Source organism: Euphorbia lathyris, chromosome 7, assembly GCF_963576675.1.
Source record: "Euphorbia lathyris chromosome 7, ddEupLath1.1, whole genome shotgun sequence".
Taxonomy (NCBI): Eukaryota; Viridiplantae; Streptophyta; class Magnoliopsida; order Malpighiales; family Euphorbiaceae; genus Euphorbia; species Euphorbia lathyris.
The window spans coordinates 86,546,901-86,569,638 of NC_088916.1; the positions used below are offsets into that span (position 1 = coordinate 86,546,901).

Genomic DNA, 22,738 nt, shown 5'->3' on the forward strand with positions numbered 1-22,738 from the left:
TTAATGTTTACACTTGAGAGAAAGCGAAAAAAATAAAAAATATTATTTCATAGTAAATGTGATACTAAAAAATTTTAATTCTTGAAAAAATTCATTTTGAGGTTGTTAATAATTTTTTTAAATCAACCCTTACACAATATAATGCAATAAAAGCTAATAATATTAATCAGAAAAATAAAATATGATTAACTATTAATAGGATTCACTCGCAACAAATTGAACATCTCATATTTTGACATGTCATTTTTATAGAGATAGTAAAATTACACGTGATTTACGAAAACATTACAAAAATCCAATATAATATTATTAATGAGTTAAAATTTGTTAAATAGATTTAGAATCAAATTTTTGGAAGATGGTGTTAATTTACTTCCTAATACAAAAATAACATTGAAATTTTAAAATTGTCCTTATATATTTTTAAATTTCTATCACTAAAAGAGTTTATACATGAAAGAAAACAAGATGCTAAATATAATTTCTATCACTAAAAGATTTTGAATTGGGTTAAGTGAATTTAATTTTTTTGCAACCAAAATGAAGCTACCCACTCAAACTTATCTATGGGTATGATTGTTAGAAAACATGGAAGCCAAATCTAGTCCAAGTGAAAATATTGGTTATCTATGGGTTTGATTGTTAGAAAACATGGAACCCAAATCCAGTCCAAGTGAAAATACACTACAAAAAAAACGATTATTGGGGACAATTAAAATTGTCCCCAAAAATAAGAAAAATTGTCCCCTTTGCTTTTGGAGACAATTTTAATTGTCCCTTGGTTTCGTCCCCTATGCGAGCGTACCCTATTCTATAGGAGACAAAAATATGATATCGTCCTCATTTTTTGGGACGATTGTCGTCCCTAAGAATAAGGACAAATGTCGTCCTCATTTTGAGGGACGGTTATCGTCCCTCTTTCTAGGCACAATTATCGTCCCCATACAAAGGAGACAAATTTTGTCTCTATCTTTGGAGGACTATTTTTTGTCTTCAAAGAAATGGACAATTGTCGTCTCCATATAAACGAGACAACTTTTGTCCCTATTCTTACGGGATGATTTTTTGTCTACAAATTAAAGGACAATTGTCGTCCCCATGCAAAGGAGACAATATCGGTCCTTAAATATTCTGTCCAAAATTTTGTCAAACCATAAAATGAAATAAATATGCAATTTGGATTGAAGAGAGCTCCTATAAAATGTCGCAGAAACTTATGTTGAAATTATAGCATTCATCCTTAATTAGGAAATACAAATGTTTTAGAAAGAGACGAAACTGTCTTAAAGTATCTACATCCTGAAATTCCATACTGCAGCGTTTAATTGCAACAGATTTGCTAATGCCTATAATGGTAGGATCAACACTCGCAGAGAAAGTTATGCATGATTAAAACAAGTGTTCTATTGAAAATAAAAGCAGAAACAAAACATAAAACTTAAAAGCATGAATATCAGGGATGCACAACAGAATAAACAAAAGAGAAACAAACAACACATGAGTTTACATACCTATGATTTTGAACGGCTGCTGCTGCAAAGAAGGAGCCAACTGCAAAACAACCTGCTACAACAACCAGGTTACCCAGAGCTGCATAGAGAAGAGCAAATTAACTGTTATGAAATGTATGTTTACCTTGGATTTCCAAAGCCTGCAATCAGCATACAACAATTAAACATCAAATTAACAAAGGAATCACAATTCCAATGTACGCATAATGTGTATATAAAATTGGAGGTTAAGGTCTGGTCAAACTATCAAGACAGATGATAAAATTGAAGTTTAAAACAAGCCCTGGCAATTGTAAGTTAAGGCAATATCAGGACACAAAATTGGAAGAGAAGATGAATGGCGTTTTAATTTCGATTCAAGCATATATTTCAGAATTATAGAAAAAATAACCAACCTTGAATCTTGTGAAAGTTTAGCTGGTAGATATAATTTACAACTCAAAACCTGCAATTGCACATTTCTATAAGCGTTTCTGATATCAAATAGCCAAGTACTATATAATGCAATACAAGAGCATCATCGAAATCAAGTATACCTGACTCCAGCCACCAGGAGCTGCACATAAATCAACAACATGCTTTGCCACTGAAAATCAAGTCACGATCAAACAACAAAGGTGAAAAAAAGCACTATGTGAACATTTTCAATTCATCACCATGTTAGACAAAAATGAATTGAGTTTCAAACAGAGAATGCACCTTCAAATATGTTGAATTCTTCATGGATGAATCTAGAAAACCCCAAATGCTATTGCAACAACCAAAATCCCCAAGTTGTTGAGACCTACCCTAGTACCAGCAACTCAATCAAAATACAGACACAAACAAACACCACTAGAACAATCAAACAAAAAAATAATCAAATTCGAAAGATGAGAGCATCATCGACCATTGAAAAATCAGAAAAATTGGCCTATAGGTAATAACTATCCAAGTTGGCCTTATAAAAGGTTTGTAACATAAAGCATGATTTGGTTAGTTAAGTCTCAAATTGACAGAAAGAAAAAAACAATGAATAAGAGATTTGGAGCAGCCTACCGGGGATGGTGTTGTGTTGTTGTCATTCTCGCGGGTGCCTCCATTGTTCACAACCTTGTAATGAAATTCAGTTGTTATTTTCGTCTGTAGTTTCCATGCCTATGAAATGTTTGATAAATTGTATAAATGACATGAATTTTGGAGATGCTACCTCAAGAGAAGCAAACTGAATCTTCTCTGCAATCTCACAATTCATATTATTAATATAAGCAACATGCACAACGGATAAAATTGAGTGTCTTCATTCTAATACAAAATGTGAGATTGATCACGCGGATCTCCTCATGAGCATGGATGAGCAGAGATATGGTGCAGAACGTTCCTGAATAATAGTGAACGAGATCACAGGTAAGATGTTAATGGTCCATGTTAGAGAGATACTACTTGGCTTTACAAATAACAAATGTGTACAGCCGTGGTTCTAGGACTGCAGTTAATGCAAAGAGAAACTATAAACATAAAAGCTTCTACTGAAGAATGTGATTTGAACATCATATTTCACGTGATTATATATTGAATAGGACCAAATCAATATTGCTGCTCTAGGATATTTAATAGGACCAAATCATTGACAAAACTTCAATTAGAGTGTGATAGACAGTAAAGAAACATCAGCATCCATAAATTTCTGCATTAGAGAAACAAGCATACCTTAATCGAGACTGATACGAAGTAGAAAGTAATGAAGCTAAGACATTTTTCGGAACATGAGTCATTACAAAGACCTGCACACATATAGCATGGAAATTGACAAACTTTAGAATAACTAACTTATGTAATTAAAAACCTGAAAAAATAAGAGGTGAGGCTGTTAATGTGGCCAATAAGTTGGTACAGATCTAGCTACTTACGGGTTTTAAGCATGACCAGAAGATCTCGAAGTAACATGTTTACAATAACATGTCTGAACCAAATATCAGGCAAGTCAACATAAACAACAATTGAGGGGAATTAAAATGACAGCAAAACAAGAACATTGGTTTACAAAATGGTAGATCAATGTATATTCTTCTCACCATTTTGTAACATCTCATCTATATATTTCTGTAACATGAAGCAAATAATGACCAACAAGGAAGTGATCAACAGAAACCATGTTGCCTTTCTTCCCTTTCTTTACAAGAACACTTAATCTCTTCAATCGGGAGACGAAAACCTAAGGAAATAGAATAGTTGCATCTAATTTTTTTTATCCTTAATTCTCTCAAAACAAAACAATTAACCATTAGCTCTAGATTATTGCATTGAACAAGCAAATGCAAAAAAAATAGAGAAAGCAATTTACCTGCCCAAAACACTACATGAAATTTGATTTTTCGCAACGAAGCATGTTGTTGCGAATAATATTTTTAGCAACGAAATTGAATTTTTTGCAACAACATTTGCTTGTTATGATACATTCCGTTACTAAGGGTTTCCATAACGACTTTCCGATCGTTGCAAAAAATATATGTTTGGCAACAACACGCTTGTTGCAAAAATTTAGTTGTTGCCAAATTTAGGCCGTATAGGGAAGAATGAAATTTGGCATTTGCAACAACAATGGCGTTACTATATATTGTAACCTTTCGCAACAAGTTTTAACGTTGCTATACATTTTGATTTTTCGCAACAATATCTGTAGTTGCTGTACATTTTGTCGTATAGCAACAACACATGTCATTGCTATAAATTTTTATGTTTTGCAACAACATTTGTCGTTGCTAAATTAATTTTTCGACCATAAATTTTAATTTTTTTTATTTCCCAAAAAATTTAAAATTTGTGAGTTTTTGATTAATTTATTTGGATTGAAGGGAACTCTTATATAGGATAAGTACCAAAATATGTCTAAGGTTTTTGGGAAAGTATCAATTTAGGCTCCACGTACAAAATAGTACCAATATAAGATTAACGTTTAAAAAATGTACCAATTTAGCCATTGATAACGAAACGTGAGACATTATTCATATTACTCCATTAAGATATATCAATTGTACATGGAGTGAGAAACCGGAACTTAACGGATAAGTATGAATGTTTTGTCACATTTCGTTATCGAGCCTAAGTTGGTACTCTTTTTTAAACTTTAAGCATGCATTAGTGTTATTTTGTATGTGAAGCTTAAATTGATACTTACCCAAAAACGTTAGATCTATTTTGGTATATATATATATATATATATATATATATATATATATATATATATCAACAAATACAAATAATTCAAGAATATAATAAAGAATTGAAAATATCTTAGCAAAATCCACACAAGAATACCATTGAATAATTTGTACCATCAACTAACAAATATATAAATATGGTAATTGAGGGATAATTTCAAAAAATTCATGCATCTTAATTGAGAGATCAATCAATATATATTATCTTCATGAACCATGCAACTTATTAGGTCATTGATTTTACATTACTAATTGGTCCAATAGTGTTGAGACTTAGAATTTGTTCAACGAAATTCACAGATCATTATAGACATTCAAATTAACTTCAAAATTCAAGCTATTAGGTAACAAGATCTAAACATTACATTTTTTTTATTAGGTGTCAGCCTCTTTTCTTCCTGAAACAATTTGTATTATGAGGTTCGCCAACAACACTTGACAAGTTGCAAATAACAGTTGAATTAAAAAAAAAAGACAACTTACATGCACAAGCTGCAATTGCAAATGCCTCTACACTTGGGGCATTCCCAATCATCCAATAGTGTTACTTTCTCAGTTTTCTCTCCATACCTAATAACATTATCAACCATTTTAATAAAAAAAGGAGCACAGAAATTCCATAGAAAACAGGAACAATTGAGCATTTTCATCAGCTATTCTATAACCAGAATTAAGAATTGTAATCTGAGGAAATAGTTATTCACATATGAGCATTTGTTCTAAGTATCACAATTAATAGAAGTTAGTATCTAATATTCAATTTCAAAAAAATATAAAAAAAATATGCAAGCAAACACAGAATTCTTTTACAGATTGACAGACTAAAATCAGATAAGATGATTAAAGAAGAAAAAATAAAAAACACAAATATAGGAAACCATATATTATATTCCATTGATGGTACAAAAGAAAGAAGAAAGGTGGTTTGGTTTCCTTTTGACAGTGAAAACAACAACAGAGCCAAAAAATCTAACACTTAACCTTTGGGTTCTATCAGTTCTATCGATTTCTATTTTAAAAGTTATAACTCTTCCTATCTTCTTGTACTTTTTTCTGCATCAATATCAATTTGTATCACTAGACCTATTTGCTCTAAACATACCGAAAAACAAAATTTATTCATCAAAGGGAAGCCATTAATCACAGGTAAAATAGGAACTTCATAATATGTACTTCAACTCAAGATGTCAAGCTAGCATACTAATAGCAGTGTCGGAGGTCAAGGGTTGAGCATATCAAATTTTCAATAAGTACACATACCTTAAGATTCAAGAAGACCTTCATAATATGCTAAGTGAAGTCAATCTGCATCCATGACAAAAAAAAAACACATAAGAAATTGTTGGTTCATCTAACATTAAACTAAATCATATAATCAAAACAATATGTTGTAATGGCAGATTAATTGTATAATTCATACGAAAGCAATGCAAAAGGTAGTTTTCTTATAAAAAATGAATTTCTCTGATTCTCTTTATGAATCAAACTTCTAACTTTTGGCAACTTATGGAATCTTAAGATGCAATGCCCTATGGTATTAAGCTTTAGAGTTGTTGAGTTATACTAAGAATATAATGAATCCCAAATCTAAGGAAATCAAATGTGCATATAATCAGATATCAGAAGACAGAACCAAATGTGAACTTTAATATCAAACAACATACTTTATCTTTAACTTACAATTCAATAAATTCGGTGGTGAAATCAAAACCAGACACGTCAAACCCAAACTGGTTTAAGCCCTAAATTGTACTTCTCATTTTTCCTCCTCCAAATTCGAGAATCAAAAGCTAAAACCTGTAAACACAGTACTGATGATAAAATATATAAAACAAATCATCTGAAAAAAAAATGGACTAACAATGTGACTCTTAAACATGGGAACTGAATGAGGCAACTGATTGCAGCGATTTAAATGATGTAGATAGCTCACTCTACGCTCAGGATTGAGGATCCAGATATGTTGAGAATATGATCTGGAAATAAGTGATAAAAATGCGAGCCGAAGAGAAACAGGGTCCGTCGAGGTCCAAATAGAACTGCCTTCTCTTGGTTCCCCGCTCTTGTGCAATGGCGGGAGAGATCTGATGAACGCATAAGGAGGCGAAAGAATCAGAGGCATGAGGGGGAAGAAGCAGCAGATGAATGAGGCAGAGGCGGTGAGAGTTGTTATTTTCATTCTTTTTACATTTTAGGGTTTTGATCAAAACCAAATCAACGGCTGGGATTCCACTTAAAACAGATTAAGAGCTGATATTAAGTCCCTTCAGCAAAGACAAATTTACCCTTTATATCTTTAATAATTCTGTACCTAATCATACTAATATGAATTGTTTTTTCATAAAAAAAAGAGTACAAATATTTTTTTTATATTTCCTTATATCAATTAATAAAATTTTAATATTTAGAATGATAAATTTATACTATAATTTATAACATATATATAAACTTTTAACTAAATAATAATAATCATCATTATTATTTGTAATTTATAATATATATATAATCAAAACCAAATAATAAAAATTGATAATTATATTTATTACTTACGCCTACTAAGCAATATCTATATATTAAGTAAAAGTTAGTCAAATAATTAATATATTTATATGATTAATATATATTAAATATATTTTATTTTTTAACTAGCCTAATAATTTTCTTTCACAACAAACTAGGTTGTAGCTAAAAAGAAAATTTTATACGCAACAATATCTAATTGTTGCTATAAATGATTTATTTTCAGCAACCAAATTATTGTTACGAAAAATGATTATTTTATAATTTGCACCCAAAACATTTGTGGAAGAAAAATGAAAAGAAATTAATGGCAACAAAACTATTGTTTCGAAATATGATTATTTCACAATAAAAAAATATAAGTATTAAAATATTATTTTAATACTTATACCATATTTTATATAAAGTAATATAGAATGTTATATATTTTCATTCAATTTAAATTATATAATTTTGAGAATATATTATATTATTTTGAAAATATTTCATTCATTTTATATTAAAAATTATGTGTTTATTTTTTATTAGTTTAATAAAAACATTTTTGCAACCACATTTTTGTTACCAAAATATATTACTTTTACGCAACAACATTCTACTGTTGTTGTAAACGCTTGCTATAAATTCTTTCATTTATAGCAACGACATGTCGTCGTTGCTGTAAATACTTTCATTTACAGCAATGACACATAGTCATTACTGTAAATACATTCATTTACAGCAACAACATGCAGTTGTTGCTATAAAGGTTCTCATTTACAGCGACAAATGTATTGTTGCCAAAATTGTTACTTCTTTCTCTCGAATCATACCCGCCAATTTTTTTTGAAGAGTAAAGGTAAAAAAAAAATTACACCAACAACCTTTGCCAACGACACAAAATTTATTGTTGCGAAAGTCCATTTTTGGCAACAACTTTTTCTGTTGTTGCCAATACTTGTTGCCAAAAAGCAATTTTCTTGTAGTGAAAGAAAGACCTCATATGAATCAAAAGGCAAAATTTGTTCATAGTTGTTCGGTGGCAAGAAAGACCTATCACGTCCTGCATCATGAAAACCATCTGCAAGATAATAGAGGTGCTCAAGTGTAAATCCCTTAGAGTTGTTGATATGATCCAATAAAAGGAGTGTTTAAAAAGCATACCATCTAATGTTATGAAATTAGTCCAATTAAACTAAGAAAATAAAGTGAAATGGCTATGAAGTAAAAAGAAACTTTCAGACTAACCTATTTTCCAATTTAAACAATCTCCCAAGTTATACAGCTAATAAGAATATTGCACCTCACGATCCTGATTTCCCTGCACATTTCAAACTTGGAGTTCACATAATATAATTAAATATATTCAAGGTCTAGTTTTTGCTAGCATAGATAAAAAGAAAATTCAAATATTGTTTTTTAACTTTTCCCTTTGGTATACTAAGTGCCAACCATAATACAAATCCACTAATGTAAGCACCTCCCTTAACAATATTCATATAGCTCCAAAAAGTAATCCTATTATAATTTAAAGGGATAAGGTACCAAAATAGGTCTATGATTTTTGAGGAAGTATCAATTTAGGCTTAAGGTATAAAATAGCACCAATATAGGCTTAACGTTTGAAAAAGGTACCCATTTAGGCCTCGATAACAGAGTAATATCAATGACGTGTCTCATTCCGTTATCAAGGCCTAAATTGGTACCTTTTTTAAAACGTTAAGTCTATATTGGTGCTATTTTGTATGTGGAGGCTAGATTGATACTTCCCCAAAAACCATAGGCCTATTTTGGTACCTTATCCCAAAATAAATTGATGCATTTCAATTGGTAAAGACATCATCAAATTGCATTTTGAATATTCCAACTGAAAAAAAACTATTATGATTCAGAACTCCTAAAGAGACAGCACATATGTTTATACTTATTGATATTATATTTTTCTAACTAAAATTGCAACATATGCCTGCATCAGAGATTATCTAATTCATTAGAACCAACTTAACTTAGAGTATATTAGAGACAACATTGTTCAAATTGACATTCCAAAATCCAAACCCTGCACTAGTATACAACTATAGGTCTATCTAACCACAGCGAAACCCAAGCTAACAAATGAGTCGCCTGATTCACTTACCTGGAACGAAATATAATTATCTTTCAGATTAATTTCACCTTTCTTTGGTAGGTTCTCTGGATCTTGGACTGCAACAAGTGTATTCCAATTCCGTACCCAAACAACCTATACAACAAACCACGATCAAGATTTTTTTCCATTTTTATTTGAAAAAAACCAGATAGATATATAGAAAATTTTCTTGAAATTACCAAGCTCCATTGAAATCAAAAGATCCAAGCCTCCTTATCCGATTTTGTCCTTTTAATGTTAATAAATTTATATATATTAATTCTATTAATTAAACTTGTCCCCCATTTTAGATTAAAGAACCATATAAGACAATAAATATAATTGTCCTCTGTGTTAATTTCAAAACTAGAATTAAGGACTAAAAATACAATTTGTCTCAAATCATTTGTACCCAAAACTTATTATTTTTGTAGTGATATTGGTTTGGGTTCAAGGGATCAAATCTCCTCTGACCCAAGTTGCTAAATATAAAACTCAAATTCTGTATACTTGCAATTCATGGTTTTATATCAGATCCTCTAAGATTTTCAGTGTTTGTATATATATATCCCTCTAATTGGATATCTTAATGCAATACACTTATCCAGTATGATTTTATCAACAATAGGAGCTATGATGCTCATTCTTCTTCATGCTCTAACTGTGCAAGTTTCTAATGCAAATCCTTCTCTTCAATTGCCTCAAGTTTACCGTCATTCTTTCAATCAAGTTCCTGGGGGACCAGATCCAATTCATCACCGACCCCAACTCATTACAGCTGATCATCAACAGTCAACCCGAGTTTATGGTCATTCTTTTAGAGAAGTTCCTGGCGGACCAGACCCAATTCATCACCCAACCCAACTCATTACCGATGATCATCAACAGTCATCCCGAGTTTATGGTCATTCTTTTAGACTATCTCCTGGTGGACCAGACCCAATTCATCACCCATCCCAACTCATTACTGCTGATCATGAACAGTCAAGCCGAGTTTATGGTCATTCTTTTAGACTATCTCCTGGTGGACCTGACCCAATTCATCACAGCCGTCATTCTTTCAGAAGAACCCCTGGCAGACCAAACCCAATTCATAACCCCGGACCTGGAGAACCACCCCAGCTCCCGACAAACAGTCATTCTTTGAGAGAAACTCATGGGGGACAAAACCCAATTCATAACCCTGGACCTGGATCACCACCTGAACATATCTCGACTGAACATCAATATTAATAAGATGTTATCTTGTTTAATTATGGGAAGTTCTATAATGAAAATTATCAATATAGATCCAATAATAGTTTTAGTAAAATATATATGACTCTTCATGTTATGATCCATTTGCTTTATTATGATTAATATTATGTGTCACGTTAGTACAATGTTTAAGCCTTCATCCCTATGACATAGACAAAGAAGAAAGTGTGTTAATTGAGATGAATATATATTGCATAATGAAAAATTCCATGAGCTCAGTGTGAACCTGTCCTTTTATAAAATCCTTACAAAGTTACTATTATTTAATTGTCTAATGAAGAATATGTACTAGCTCTAGAACAGGTTTCATAAATGTTTTTTTTACAACTTTTTCTTATATTAAAATGGATTTATAGTGAAAATAAAAATGAAGTCAAAATTGTCCAAAACCTTTCATTTCAGTTTTTTGTTTACAATAGGTTTGGCTTAAGAATGGCAATTCACAAGATGTGGTGAGACAATCTATGCTAATTAGTAATTTGCTAAGATGAAACACCTTCTTATATGGAACTTAAACTTTACTTTTCGTTTGTATAAATTGAACATTCCATAGGTGATGATGCTAGCCTACACGGGATTGTTTCTGAGTTTATACAAAATAATAGTAGAGCAAGTGGAAGCAGAGATTTCATCTGCTGCGGCAAGAATTCTCTACGGATGTAAACCGGATGGGGCGGGGAATGCATTTCCCATCCCCTGATCTCCATCCCCGTCCCCACAGGGACCCCATATCCAGTTTAGAGATGTTCCAAAAAAGTTATTCACATTTCTCATTCCCTATTCACCGTGGGGAATCACCGTTTTAAAAAATCAGTAAAAGCAAAACGTTTAAAAAACAGTAGCTAATAATACCAAATATTAGCAACCATTCTCAAAATTTTAAAATAAAAATAAAACTAAAAATTGAAAACAATCAATCATCTAATTAAAATGTACTTAAAATCATCCAAAAAATCAATTATCACGTGGAATAATGGGGATCCCCATTGGGGATTAACGGGACGGGGAACGGAGATACCTTTCTTTCATTTTGGAGTTCTTTCATTTATGGTGATTATAGTTCGATTGAACAATCTAGAATTTAGTTTTGCTCTGTTCTCCTCTTTTTGTTTCTTTATTCCTTTGTATACTATTCCTTTGCTTTTTAATAATATGCCGACCTAGTCGGGATGTCCGGCCTTTCCCTAAACCATCACCCCATTTTTACTGAAAAAAAATTGTAAATAAACAAATCTATAATATTTCATTTTTGATGTTACTTACTGAATTTATTTAAGAAGTTACATATACAAACAAAAATAATCATATTAATTTTATGTATTTTAAATAATGGTGTAGATTCCATATATACATTGGGGGTAGGTGAAGATTACTAGATCTGAGCTTCTTTGAACAAGCGTCTCTTGGAATTACTCCTCGCTCGAAGATGACAAATTTGAACGGTTAGAAAACACAGATTGACAACAAATGCAATCAAAATTCGAGAAGAAGTAAGACATAAAATGAAGAAAACAAAGTGCAAATGAAGAAGAAGAAAAGCAGTTACCAATAAAACGTGTATTCTGAATAGATAAAGAATGGGTAGATTGAGAACGTGGGTAATTATTTGGGAACGGTTTATCACCATGGTCATGCAAAGCCAAGGAGAAAAGTTGTGAAGAAGAAGAGTTACAATATTTTAAGAAAATGGCACATCAGGCCATAAATATCTTCAAGAGATGATACATCAGTACTATTAACTACAAATTTAGTATATAGTATAGATTGCTGTTATATTTAAGCAAATGATACGTGGCAAGTCTCACTAGTCTTTTCACTTTTTTTGAGCTTATATTGTGAATTGGTTACTAAGCTTTGAAATAGGTCAATAAAATTAGGCCTAATACATCACCAGCTCCATGAACTTATCCATAATAGTAGATTGACTCTCTGAACTTGTAAGTGTCTCACCAGTTCCCTAAACTTGCTTATTTCGTATCACCAGCTCCTTAAACTTGTCCATAAAAATTTATTAGCTCCCTGAACTTTGCAAATGTCTCACCAGCTCCCTAAACTTGCTTATTCTGTACCAAATAAATACCAAAACTTATTAAACCTAAATTCTAAAAATACATCTATTTGTGAGGTAATTTTTTTCTTCCCCTACCTTTCAAAATATTGAGGAACCAGAGTTAGTAGGGTTAAGGAGCAAAAATACCCTTAATATTTTAGGTCAGGAGTAACTTTACCCACAACGTGTAAAATGGTGCAATTTTACCCCTAACGTTAGTAGCCAAGATCAAATTTATAAATTGGTGAAATTTTTGAATTGTTTTGTCCAATTTGTACAAAAGATAGTATATTTTTTTTTCACATCCCAACATATGTTTGTGATTTGTTACCGATAAAATGATGCACGTATGAAGTGTAGATGACAAGATTCATGACCGAGAAGACAATTTGATGAATTATTTCTCAAATTAACCCAATTTATCAATGCTAAATGTAAAATTGCTCTTGGTTTCTAATGTTAGGGGTAAAATTGCACCATTTTAGACGTTAGGGGTAAAATTACTCATGTTCCAAAACATTATGAGTATTTTTGCTCTTTAACACGAGTTAGTATTATGGTTTTTGTATTCAGTTGTTACGGAATAAGCAAGTTTAGAGAGCTGGTAAGACATTTGCAAAGTTCAGGGAGCTAAAAAACAATTATGGACAAGTTCAGAGAGCCAATCTACTATTATTAGTCTCACATGAAAAAAAATTATGTGGAAGATACATTGATTATGATTATAAATTAAAAAAAAATAAAATTAATTGGAGTTCGACCCATCTATCCTTCCTTGTACAACCCCTCTAACAAACAACGTATATAAAGAGCCACTTTTTATCCCTATATCACCTCGTATATCGCCTCTGTTAAACATAGTGGTAGTTATTTAGGAAACCACAATTACCTAATAGTATAATACAATGACAAAACTCGATAACTATTTAAATTATTATCTTATTCTTTGCCCATCCTAGGTCTTTAATGCTCAGGAATTCTATAGTTATATTTCCGGGTAAGCTCATTGTTGGATCGACCAAATTAGGGTCCATAATTTTCCAGTTGTGCATTTTGTAATTTAAGATGGAATTCGTCCTTTTTAATTGCTTAATTTTCTTTGATCATTGGGATAATTCAAATTTTCTAATGTAAATTGGACTTAATTCCTCTCTTTCTAAGAAAAATTATTTTGCATGGATGTTTATAAATCCATAATCAGATAATTTCAAGTGAATTTTGTTTTACTTGGTATATAAGTGAGTCACACAAATTAGTTTTGACAAGTTAAATTTGTTGTTGTCAAAACCTAACCGCCTTGATCTGAACCACTTATTGATAACTTGCTGAATCCGATTTGATGATCTCCGCCGGAGTTACCTGCAAAACAGAACCGGAGACGGGATCTCCGGGAAAACTCTCCGACGATTGGTAATAATAGCATTATCGGGAAAAATATGAACGTACTCTCCCCTTTGGCCTTATGGCTTTTTATAAGTGTTCTTAAGTAACCGCTGAGGGCGGTTACTCCTTCCAGGCCACGTTCCGAGGGCGGTTACTCCTTTTTAGGTCATGTCCCTTTCGTGGCTTTCGTGGCAACAAACGTGGTATCGTTTGTTCTGAGTGGGAGTTTTGATGCTCCATTTAGGAATTCGGGGCAGTTACTTACTTCACCCGCTTCCTCTATTCGGGCTCTATTCGGGTCCCATCCGATCCTAGACCATGGGTCTAAGTATGGGCTGGGCCCGTGTAATGAATTCGGCCCGGTTTGGCTTCGCGGGTCATCACTTATGGATGGTAATATTGCGTTTTGGGTTTAATGAACAGTTCTTTTCAGTTTGCAACTAACCGGAGCTTAGACCATCTCCAACACATTTCATCAAATTTACTGCATCAAACCATGTTTTCATCACATTCTCTATCTGTTTTGATGTTGCTACAATGTTTTTACTCCAACCCATTTCATCATTATTAGAGTTAAATGATTTTGTATGGATTGATTATTAGTGTTAAATGATTCTTGATTTCTGGTTTTTATGTATATAAAATAAATGAAAAAGAAAATAAATAATATTATTTTATTAAATGATGCCCCATCAAAAAATGATGCTACAATGTTTTTTTTTAAATGATGGGATAGGCGGGGGACACTTCGGGGACACTTCGGGGATACTTTAGGGGTTTTTTTAAAAAAACTATGAAAGTATAAGGGTTTTTTTAAAACTCAGAAAATATAAGGATTAAAATGAAATAATCCCAGGATTACTAGTATATACCGACACGAAATCGATTGAACCCTAAACTAAAATTGAAAATCTCTCCTGTGTGATGCATTGAACCCTAACAAAATTGAAATTCCTAAATCTTTTCTCTCATCTGATCGAGTTCTTCTGTTCAGTGGTTCTGTGCAATCAGTTGTCTTCCTCGATTGCTTTGCTGAAGTCGATCCCTCTCATCTGGTCAATCTACTTTGATCGAGTTTTTCCTCTCATCTGGTCGATCTTCTATGAATTAATTACTTATTAGTTAATATTATAGATGTTATTTGTTGTTTTATAATGACTTGAGAGTATTATTTGTGTTTTTATAATCACTTTATGAATATGATTTGTGATTTATATATTTATTTATCTTTTGAATTTTCATTATAAATGATATATATATTATTAATTATATATAAAATTTGATGTATCCCCGCCGTACCGTATCTCATATTAATCACTGGAATACTCGCATATGATAAATTTCGAGACCCTAAGAAGGATGGTGATTAGTGTGGCTGGATTCATTTTGCTTCACTCAGTGAACTATATTTTGAAAATTTTGACATATAGAAGAGTAGACGCCATGTATATGCTCGCATGGTTGTTATCAAAGAAATTATATTGCCAGCCCTTGTTTTTGAATGGCAGAGAACTTTTAAACTTTGCAGCTAATTTTGATGACTTTATCTTCCAATAATTAGGATATTATTTGGGAGCATAAGCTTTGAAGGCTTTTAATTTGTTCACTATATGCAGTGAGACCATAAAGAAATTATATCTGAGACTTCATATGTTTTAGACTTTTATCATCTTTAGATTTCAGAAGATTACTATGACTATTTCCATTATTAGTAAATATGGTTTTTGTTTGTCGGCTTTTTATTGTTTCTTGAGGTGCACTGTGATGCATACAAATGTGCCTTCCTTTACCTATTTGTATAAGGAACATAGTGTCATGTTGCTCTTTGAGATGATATGTTCATAGTTGCAAATGTTAAGTCGATCCTTTTGTTTTAGCTGTAATTCTTACATAGAGTGTTTCCGCAGGATTTGTCAGCTGTGATGGAAGAAGAAGCTACTATTATCCCAAGTAATGAAATGCAAAATGGTTGTTCTATGCAAGCCCAATCCGTCATATACAATTCTATGGTTTTCAGTTTGCATAGGATCTTTACATTTTGTTGTGATGTGGGTGTAAATCAAAAGCAATTCTTCTGTTATTTATATTTTATTTTTATGGAGTTGACATTTGTAAAAAAAAAAGCCGAAATTTCACATTGCAATTTGTATTTTTTTAGACATACTTTAAGTTACTATAGCTTATTTACAATGTAAAGTAGGTCAAAGAACTAATTGTTAAATTGTAACCTTTGCAGAAATTTCAAGATGATCTACACACAGCAGGAATCCAAATCAAGCAGCATGAGGATAACTTGAAAATTTTGAAAAGTCAACGAAACAAATTAGAAGACTCAATACTTGATCTGTAAGGTATGCTAAATTTTATTTTTTGTGTCTCTTCTAGAGGATTAGTTCTTCTTGAAGATTACTCAGCTAAGAAGTATTTGCATGTGATGTTCACTTGGATACGAGCACATCTATGAACAAATTTATGCTGTGTAGTGTAATTGTTTTTAATTTAAGCATGGTAGCTACCTAACAAATTCAACTGAGTCACCTATTTTTAATTGTTGGCCATTAATTTTTGGTTCTCCAGGTGCTTTAAGTACTGTGGTAGCAATGTTTAGATCTGTCATTCATATACACTGTTTCCTTCAATGTTTTAGTCAATTTAATTAGACAAGATATTTCAGTAAAGTTTTTGCTGATATAAACAGAAAATGATGTTGTTAGGAAACTGTTGTGGCTAGTCCAAATCAGAGTAAATTTATTTAGAAATTGTTATTTTCGGAATTATCATTTATTTAGGAAGTCTTAGTATTAGTAGAAATAAGAGTTTATTTTCAGAACTATTATTTAGGAAGTTCTAATTCTAATAGGATAGTAGTTTATTTTTAGAATTTTTATTTAGGAAGTGTTAAATCTAATAGAATAGGAATACTAGTTTAAGTCTGCCTTTTGTACTATTATAGAAAGGAACTATTTTATCATTCGTAAAGTACTATTTGAAAAACAAATTCAGAGGTCAGGAGTTCTCATCATAGAGATCCAGGTTTCTCTCTAACGAGCTGCATTAATTAATTCTCATCATACTATCTCGAAAGAAAAAGAAGTAAGATTCACTTCCTGATTTCAAGGTTCAAGGACCCGTAATTTGATCCAAAACTCAGGAGCTTAACAAAGTGGTATTAGAGCAAGTTATGGGTGAATCAAGTAATCTGGAAAAACAGTTTGAAGCCTTTTTGAGCTTCATACTGCAAAGACAGGCCAAAGGTGGAGGCCATGGTACTCCAACTAGAAACCATTGAGGAGAGTGGCAATCTAGCACAACAAGGAAGGAGATGGGGGGTGGACAGTAGAATTGCCCATCAATATGTCTTCTGGATGAAGAATACCGGATGCAATTGTTGTTATAGTTAATTTATATTATTTTTAAAAACCAATATAAAAAAACTAGAAAAAATAACAATATGACTAATAATATCAGAGTTACAATGGGTGTTCAAAAACGGAACCGGACCGAAATAACCGACCGAACCGAAGCATTTCGTTTTTTGGTTCGGCTTTTCGATCTATTAGGTTCGGTTTTGGTTTTATTTTTTATAACAATTCGGTAAATTCGGTCGGTTCGGTTTTTAAATCAAAATTATCGAATTGACCGAACCGATCGAACTAAGTTAAATTTAATTAGAAACTATATTTATTAATTATTAGTTAGTATAATTTAATTGTATCTGATTATAAGTTAGCTTTAGATTTAATATATAATAAATTAAATGGTTGAAATTATTATATAGTATAATATTCTGAACCCTGAGACTATACACATACAATAGTTTCCAGAATTCATTTAATTTAATATAAATTATAATTTATATTGTGGATTACTAAACCTAGCCACCATTTCCCACCCCTAGCCCCGTGAAAAGACGAAATTTCCCTTTCAACAAATTCACCCATCTTCTCAAATTTTCAAATCCTCTCAAAAACACAAAACTCTCCAAAATCTAATCCGGACTAATTTGGTAAAGAAAAAACATGGGAAATGACTAATGATACATAATTTTGTTCAAAAATATGTTTTATTTACGATTGTTATAAGTAAAATCGAATGATTTTTTAAAAATCAAATTTTCGGTATCGGGGCATGTGAAGAATATGCCTCCACCACAGGTGGGGTGTATTAACATCACGCCCCACCATAGGTGGAGGCATATGAACAATATGCCTCCACCACAGGTGGGGCGTTACGCCCCACCATAGGTGGAGGCATATTGTTCATATGCCTCCACCTATGGTGGGGCGTGATGAACATCACGCCCCACCTGTGGTGGAGGCATATTCTTCACATGCCTACGTGAGAATTTTTTTTTTTCTAATTTTACATTTTAATTATTATTGTTATTCTAAACAATTATAAATACTATAATTATTCTAACAAATTGTAAATATTATTTTGAGATTAATATTTATAAATTCGGTGAATTTTTTAAATTTTTTACTCTAATTCGTACAAAAGACAGTATATTTTTTTCTTACTTCTTTCACATCCCAACATATGTTTGAGATTTGTTACTGATAAAATAACGCATGTGTGAAGTGTAGATGACAAGATTCATGACCGGGAAAATAGTTTGATGAATTATTTCTCAAATTGACCCAATTTATCAACGTTAGGGGTAAAATTGCTCTTGGCTTCGAACATTAGGGATACTTTTTTTTCTAATTTTACATTTTAATTATTATTATTTTAAACAATTATAAATACTATAATTATTCTAACAAATTGTAAATATTATTTGGAGATTAATATTTATAGATTCGGTGAATTTTTTAAATTTTTTACTTTAATTCGTACAAAAGACAGTATATTTTTAATATTTTTTTCTTTTATTTTTTCACATCCCAACATATGTTTGTGATTTGTTACTAATAAAATAACGCATGTGTGAAGTGTAGATGACACGATTCATGACCGAGAAAATAGTTTGATGAATTATTTCTCAAATTGACCCAATTTATCAATATTAAGGGTAAAATTGCTCTTGGCTTCCAACATTAGGGATAAAATTGTACCATTTTAGACGTTAGGGGTGTTAAGCCCAAAATATACCTAAAATATCATCGTTAATTACATCAATATTGCTACAAATTTATGCTATTTATAACTGTTAGGAAGCTTTTACTCTCGAATATGTTTCTTTCTTGTAAGGTACATAAATATTTGGTAAAATCCAAATAGGAACGAAAAGAGCTCGAAAATAGAAGCAAAACCCTACAAAAGGAGTCGAAGACGACAGAAATTAATAACGCCAAATCGAGGACGCGAACGAAAGCTGAAAAACCAAAAACCGTTCCGTGCTGCGACCGCGGCCCCCAAATTCACGGTCGCGACACGCGTTCCCCAGCTTCTCCTTCCTTCGTTTGAAGACCAATTGATGCTCCCCCATTCTCGGTAGAGAATTTAAGATTCTCGGTACGAGCAGGAGATTTTAGAAGCCTAGTTACACACTTTCGTTTTCGACGAAACGCGATCGTTCGGGTGGATAAAGACGTCCTTTCGCAACGGACACGATCCTTCACAACGGACACGACACTTCAATCAAGACTCTTCAACATCTATAAATAAAGAGTTGATGGAGAGTTGAAGATATGTAGAAAAAAGAGATTAGTATGAATTTATGCAGAAATTCCGAATCAAGTAATTCAGAAGTTAGATTTCGATTCTGTAAAAAGTAATATGTTGTACACACATTGTTTATTCAATAATAACAAGTTTAGTAACGTTTAGTCATTGTTCCAGTTTAGTTTTCATTTTGGTAGTAGACCGACCCAGTCTCTATTACGAAGATTCAACGAGAAGATTGAGTAGAGGATCCGGAGCCTGACAAACTCTAACGAAACCCAAGGAAAGGATTGATCAACCCGTTCACTTGCAAGCCGTCGAATGTTTCCATGCTCCATGTTCTCTGTAAACTTGTATCAATTTATATTTCATCTAATAAAGTCCGTTATATTGGATAGATTTTTATGCAGCACTTATGGTAACCAATCCACTAAAGTGACTGCTGGTGTTTTCATTAAAACATATTTAATCCAAAATTATTATAAGGAAACTTTGTTGAACACTTAGGCAAATTATTATCTCGAAAGAGTTTTAATTTGATTAAGGGCAACTATCCCGAAAGGGTTTTGTCATGTGCAAAGCCAATTAATTAGAGGTTCCGTCATTTATTTCATCTTTATAATTCATACAAAGTTTACAGTTGTTTTCTTTGCTTAATGCAAACGAATATATTCGTTTACTTTTCTAAAAAGTACTAAAAGTTCCTATCTTGCAAATTTATTCTTAAATCAGAATATTTTCTAACATTTTCATACTCTAATCTAATTCTCATTCTAGCAATTTCAAAACCAAAACCGATTAAACGATTTTCCATATTATAAACCTTAAAGTAAATTTAACCGATTGTAAATAAGTTTTGTTAAAAAAAACGTTCCCTGTGGGATCGATATCTTTTATTACTACAAGCGTATACCATGCACTTGCGGAAATCGCTCAACAAGTTTTTGGCGCCGTTGCCGGGGAACGCCAAATTTTTTGACAAAATTTTAAATTTTTCGCGTTTTATTACGAATCTAGGTTTATTCATACTTATTCAAACTTTTATATTTTTAATTATTTTCAATTACTAACATATTTATTTTTCAAATTCTGTTTTGTAGGTAGTTTCGGTTCGTGCGAAATTTCAAGTTCATGCGCAGTTCTCGAAGTTCGGACACGTCACCAGATCCTATTGACCCAGAAATTGAAAGGACTCTTAAAAAGAACAAGAAAGAAAAGAAAAAGAAAAACAAAACCCCAATAAAAACTAAAATTACCGAGCCAGAAGTTATGGCCACACTTATGGATTACGCTAGGCCAGGAGTGGCTGGTGTAACAAACAGTATAGTTAGACCCCAAATTAATGCACATCATTTTGAAATTAAGCCTGCGCTTCTTAATATGTTGCAAAATAATGTAACGTTTTACGGGTTACCTAACGAAAATCCTAATACCCATTTGACAAATTTTTTAGAAATTTGTGACACTTTTAAAATTACTGATGTAACTGCAGAAGCAATCAAACTTCGCCTTTTTCCTTTTACTTTGAAGGATCGAGCCAAAGAATGGTTAACTTCTATGCCAACCGCATCAATTGAGACTTGGGAGCAATTAGCCCAAGCATTTTTATCAAAAAAATTTCCTTTAGCAAAAACAGCAAGAGTCATTAAAGAGTTAACATCTTTTTCTCAAAATGATAATGAAACTCTTTATGAGGCTTGGGAACGTTTTAAAGAACTTCAACGTTTATGCCCACACCACCAATTGCCCGCTGAACTTTTAATGAAAACATTTTATAATGGACTAAATCCTACAACTAGAGGTTCATTGGATGCTATGTCTGGAGGGTTATTCATGAAGAAAACATGTGCCCAAGCAAGAGAACTTTTGGAGGAAATGGCAATCAACAGCAGTATGTGGCCCGCGGAACGTGGACACGCACCATCAGCGAAACCATCATCCTCAACTACTTCATCAGTTAAAAGTATAATGAATCTTGATCCAGTAGCGATGTTGCAAGCCCAATTTTCTGCCTTATCGCACAAAATTGATAGGTTTATGGCACCGTGTGATTCTAATGGTAAGCCAATCCAAACAGATGTGGATTACGAAGGTATGAGTGAAATTGAACATGTAAATTTTGTCCAAGGGCAAAACCAAAATAATAACCCTTATTCCAATACATATAATCCTGGATGGAGAAATCATCCTAACTTTAACTGGAGAGATAATAATAATAATAATGCTACTGCTAATCAAAATCGTACTGCTAATTATCAAAACCAATCCAGAGACACGATTAGCACTTTATCTTCTAAAATCGACAAATTTATTGATGCTATGAGCGGAAAAATAAGTAATCACGACGATGGTTTTAAACGGATCGAGAATAAATTCGATCAGCTTATTAAAAACCAATCATCTAGCATCCATAATTTGGAGATTCAAATTGGACAACTCGCTAAATCAATTCCATCCCACAAAGAGGGAAGTCTTCTAAGCCATACGGAAGAAAATCCGAAAGAGCATGTTAAGGCTATCACTCTTCGTTGAGGGAAAAATTACTTAGGCCCGGAAATGCCCGGAAATTCAACCTTACCTGGAACTGATTTACCAAAGCTCAAAGAAGATACATTAAAACAAAAAGATGCACCAATTGACTCTAGTACAAAAACTTTTGTACCCAAACCACCTTTTCCACACAAAGTCCGCAATAAGGACTATGACAAACAACTTTTAACATTTTTAGACAAACTTAAGAATTTGCATATTAATTTAACATTTATGGACGCGATTACACAAATTCCCAATTATGGTAAATTCCTCAAAGATTTAATTTCAAAGAAAATCAGTTGGGAAGGAATTTCATCCATTTCGCTAACTGAACATTGTAGTTCAATTGTGTCAAGTAATTTTCCCACAAAACTCAAGGATCCCGGATGTTTTACCATTCCGTGTAAATTGGGAGATATTGAATTTCCCAGTTGTCTCTGTGATTTAGGAGCAAGCATTAACTTGATGCCATTATCTATTTTTAATAAGTTAGGCTTAGAAGAAGACATCAAACGTACCAATATGATTTTGCAATTAGCGGATCAAACCACTAAAAGACCATACGGTATAA

At 32.2% G+C, this 22,738-nt stretch overlaps 1 protein-coding gene, 1 long non-coding RNA gene and 1 other non-coding gene across 4 annotated transcripts; 1 reads left to right on the plus strand and 2 right to left on the minus strand.

Annotated features, from left to right (window-relative positions):
- Window positions 1-1,159: 1,159 nt before the first annotated feature.
- Window positions 1,160-2,745, minus strand: LOC136200521 (uncharacterized). Its single transcript, XM_065990892.1, has 7 exons — window positions 2,701-2,745; window positions 2,211-2,259; window positions 2,048-2,097; window positions 1,907-1,956; window positions 1,636-1,651; window positions 1,512-1,563; window positions 1,160-1,299 (listed from the first exon to the last, which is right to left on the minus strand). The coding sequence occupies exons 1-7, from the start codon at window positions 2,743-2,745 to the stop codon at window positions 1,241-1,243; spliced, it is 321 nt and encodes a 106-aa protein (XP_065846964.1). The 3' UTR covers window positions 1,160-1,240.
- A 12,213-nt stretch (window positions 2,746-14,958) lies between these two features.
- On the plus strand, window positions 14,959-17,352 carry LOC136234788 (uncharacterized). Of its 2 annotated transcripts, XR_010691475.1 has the most exons (4): window positions 14,959-15,119; window positions 15,936-16,076; window positions 16,265-16,379; window positions 17,147-17,352. It is a non-coding gene; the product is annotated as an uncharacterized lncRNA (long non-coding RNA). The 2 variants fall into 2 exon arrangements; XR_010691474.1 differs by lacking the exon at window positions 17,147-17,352 and having other exon boundaries at window positions 16,265-16,475.
- A 3,921-nt stretch (window positions 17,353-21,273) lies between these two features.
- LOC136201592 (small nucleolar RNA R71) lies at window positions 21,274-21,380 on the minus strand. Its single transcript, XR_010673940.1, has one exon. It is a non-coding gene; the product is annotated as a small nucleolar RNA R71 (small nucleolar RNA).
- Window positions 21,381-22,738: the final 1,358 nt, after the last annotated feature.

Coding starts and splice junctions, on each gene's coding strand:
- LOC136200521 (XM_065990892.1), bottom strand. CDS start 2,745: ATGAATTGTGAGATTGCAGAGAAGATTCAGTTTGCTTCTCTTGAG. Junction 2,098..2,210: donor AGAATTCAACATATTTGAAG/GTGCATTCTCTG, acceptor CTTGATTTTCAG/TGGCAAAGCATGTTGTTGAT. Junction 1,957..2,047: donor CTCCTGGTGGCTGGAGTCAG/GTATACTTGATT, acceptor GTGCAATTGCAG/GTTTTGAGTTGTAAATTATA.